The sequence below is a fragment of the Selaginella moellendorffii genome, unplaced genomic scaffold (assembly GCF_000143415.4).
Source record: "Selaginella moellendorffii unplaced genomic scaffold, v1.0 SELMOscaffold_7, whole genome shotgun sequence".
Lineage (NCBI taxonomy): Eukaryota > Viridiplantae > Streptophyta > Lycopodiopsida > Selaginellales > Selaginellaceae > Selaginella > Selaginella moellendorffii.
Window position 1 is genome coordinate 899,814 of NW_003314268.1, and position 2,619 is coordinate 902,432.

At 38.4% G+C, this 2,619-nt stretch overlaps 1 protein-coding gene across 1 annotated transcript in view; it reads right to left on the reverse strand.

The window, feature by feature from the left end:
* Positions 1 to 2,619, reverse strand: part of LOC9652731 (protein HOTHEAD) — a 7,435-nt gene that overhangs the window by 4,382 nt on the left and 434 nt on the right. The window contains exons 2-3 of the mRNA XM_024671205.1: positions 983 to 1,608; positions 744 to 838 (exon numbers count right to left, since the gene is read on the reverse strand). Coding sequence (XP_024526973.1) covers positions 744 to 838; positions 983 to 1,608 — 721 coding nt within the window. The remainder of the gene's footprint in view (positions 1 to 743; positions 839 to 982; positions 1,609 to 2,619) is intronic.

Sequence of the window (2,619 nt, forward strand, 5' to 3'; positions counted from 1 at the left end):
TGTAGCACATATAATCACCGTGGATCTTTAGAACCTTGGGGGATAAATGGGGATAAAATAGCCACTAAGGGCTCTCTCATAAAATAATTGCCCCTTTTCTAGTTAGTTTAAGAGGAGAGAGATAATGTGCGCTACATGCTAGCAATTTGCTTTTTGAAAATGTTGTATGACATTAAATTTAACAGAAAAAAAACTTTTTATTTGTTCTTTTTTAGATACAACGTCCATTCTGAGTTCATTGTCAAGCTCAGGTGGTTCAGAGGAAGGAGGAGAAGCTGTTTTCAGTGAATTAGAGTATGTGGAGTTCGAGGACAATGTTAGGGATGATGCTATTGCTCATATGGTGGAAGAATTGTCATAAGATAGAGATCAAGATGCAAAGAAGCTTATTTTCAGCCTCAAGGAGATATTTGGTTTCAGCCATATCCCACTAAAGAAGCAATCTTGAATTCTGAATAAAGAAGAACAGTATTTTTATGTACTACAAGGAATGCTTCAGTGAGGGATGCAAGTCATCCAGCTTCCCAACTTCAACAATTTCAAGCAATACATTATTATAACCTTGCACTAATTAACAAAGACAAAGAGGTTTAGCCTTGCCTCTTGAGGTTTTTTTAATTATTCCACATATAGTTGGGTTAATAAATAGTGATTAAAAGTCTCTTGTTGCAAATTTTGCAACTTTTTAGTATTTAACTTACCATTAAAAGAAGATTAACCATTCTTCTTGCTTTGTTACTTACTCTTCAATTGTGAATTCCTCGTTCTTGAGTTGTTTCAGCTTCGAGGCCGCCATGTCCATGGCTTCTGGGTGAACCTTGTTGTTGCCCTTGTGCGCCTTTTTTGATCAAAAGAGAGACCACAAACCCATAGCTTGCCCTTTGCAAAATAATTCTTACTAAATCTATTTCACATGAATGTCTTTGTTTAATTTAGTCCCATAGTCTCTCTCAAAAACAATTACAGAATTTTAGGGTGATACCAGGCCGGTTGGCTTTAGTAAAGGATTCCTTCGATTTGGAGCAACCACAATGCCACCAGAAGGCATGGGCTGAAAAACAGTGATGAAAGGGCTGAAGCTGGAAGTCAGTAAAACTTCTTCAAGTGTGTTGGCTCCACTCACGCACGTCTGCATATCAACAGAGTCTTTGAAGTAGTTAAAGGTGACTTGAGGATTATCATCAGCATTCAGAGTTAAAAGTCGGATCTCTCCACTTGAACGAGGCTTAGCGACCTTCTGCGTGACCACAACGATTGGACTCTTCTGCGGACTGCTTAACCCTTCGAAGTATGTTCCAGATGGATCGATCCCCACACTTTGAATGAGGGAAACTTCAACTGGGGATGGTGAGCCAATGTAGACTCTGGTGGATGGATTGTCAACTATGTGTTTTCCAACATTGGGGGAATCTGCAACCACTTTGATTTTCTTAGCTTGAAGGTGGTCTCTGGGGCCAATTCCACTAAGCATGAGCAGCTGAGGAGTGCCTATTGCACCTGCTGTGAGTATCACTTCACTTTTGGATGAATTCTGGAGAAGAACAGTATACGTTTTCCCAGATAAACGGCCTGTGACTTGAACACCTACAGCTCTTGGAGTACCAGAACCTATTTAAGAGAAACGAAAACACGTCAAACTTATAAAAACTGAATAATTCTCAAAGCTCAGACACCTCAGACTTGCAGGAATCAACTCACAGGCTCCATCCCGGAAGATGTTTGCATGCTAATTATCTAGACTTAAGTAGAAACCAGCTCCATGGACTCCTTCCATCCGGCCTCGAGAATTTGAGAGTGCTTGGCCTCGGATCCAGCTATGGAGCCAGATACCAGCTGAGCTTAGACAACTTTCTAGCCTACACCAGCACAAGTTTGCTAGACGGAAGAAAACAAAGAAATGAGATTATAGCTGTGGTAAGTCAATAATGTTTATGCATTTTGTTTGTTGGTGAATGTCTACCATTGAATTCATGAGGTAAATGCTCTCTATCATTCTCCTTAAAGCTTATCCTCCAAATAGCTTTCTGTCATGCAGGAAAATGTCAAGTCAGTTTGTTCATGTTAGCATACATGTTTTTGCCACTGTGAAGGCCATTAGAACTTGTTCTAATTTAGATTTTTCATTATAACACAGTTAATCAGGTGAGTAAGTTTTTCAATATAGTCCTTCATTGTTTTGTTGAAAATATCAAAGTTCCATATGATCATTCTTCAAGATAATGGAATTGTGTATTCATTGTGAAGTAGGTTGCTTGCAAGCAAGTATGAGCAAGGTTGTCTGTTGCCATTTCTTGTCTGATGCTCCATGTTATGATGAGGGGCAATAAAAGCAACCTCAAACTCATCTATGATAGACATTAATAGTTTTTTATTCGCAATGCATATAAGACTCTTTAAGCCAATTCCACTATCAAAGACTTACATTATGTAAAACCATTGGAATAATCATTAAAATCTTTGCATCTAAGGTTCTTTTAGCAACCAAGAAATTCTTCACAATAATAATTAAATTAGACACTTGTCCACGCTACCATCACCCAAAAATGTAGTGTTTTGAGTTGATTTATCAAAGAAGTTTACTTGGAGCATATATCATAGCCATTATACCATCCATCTCTT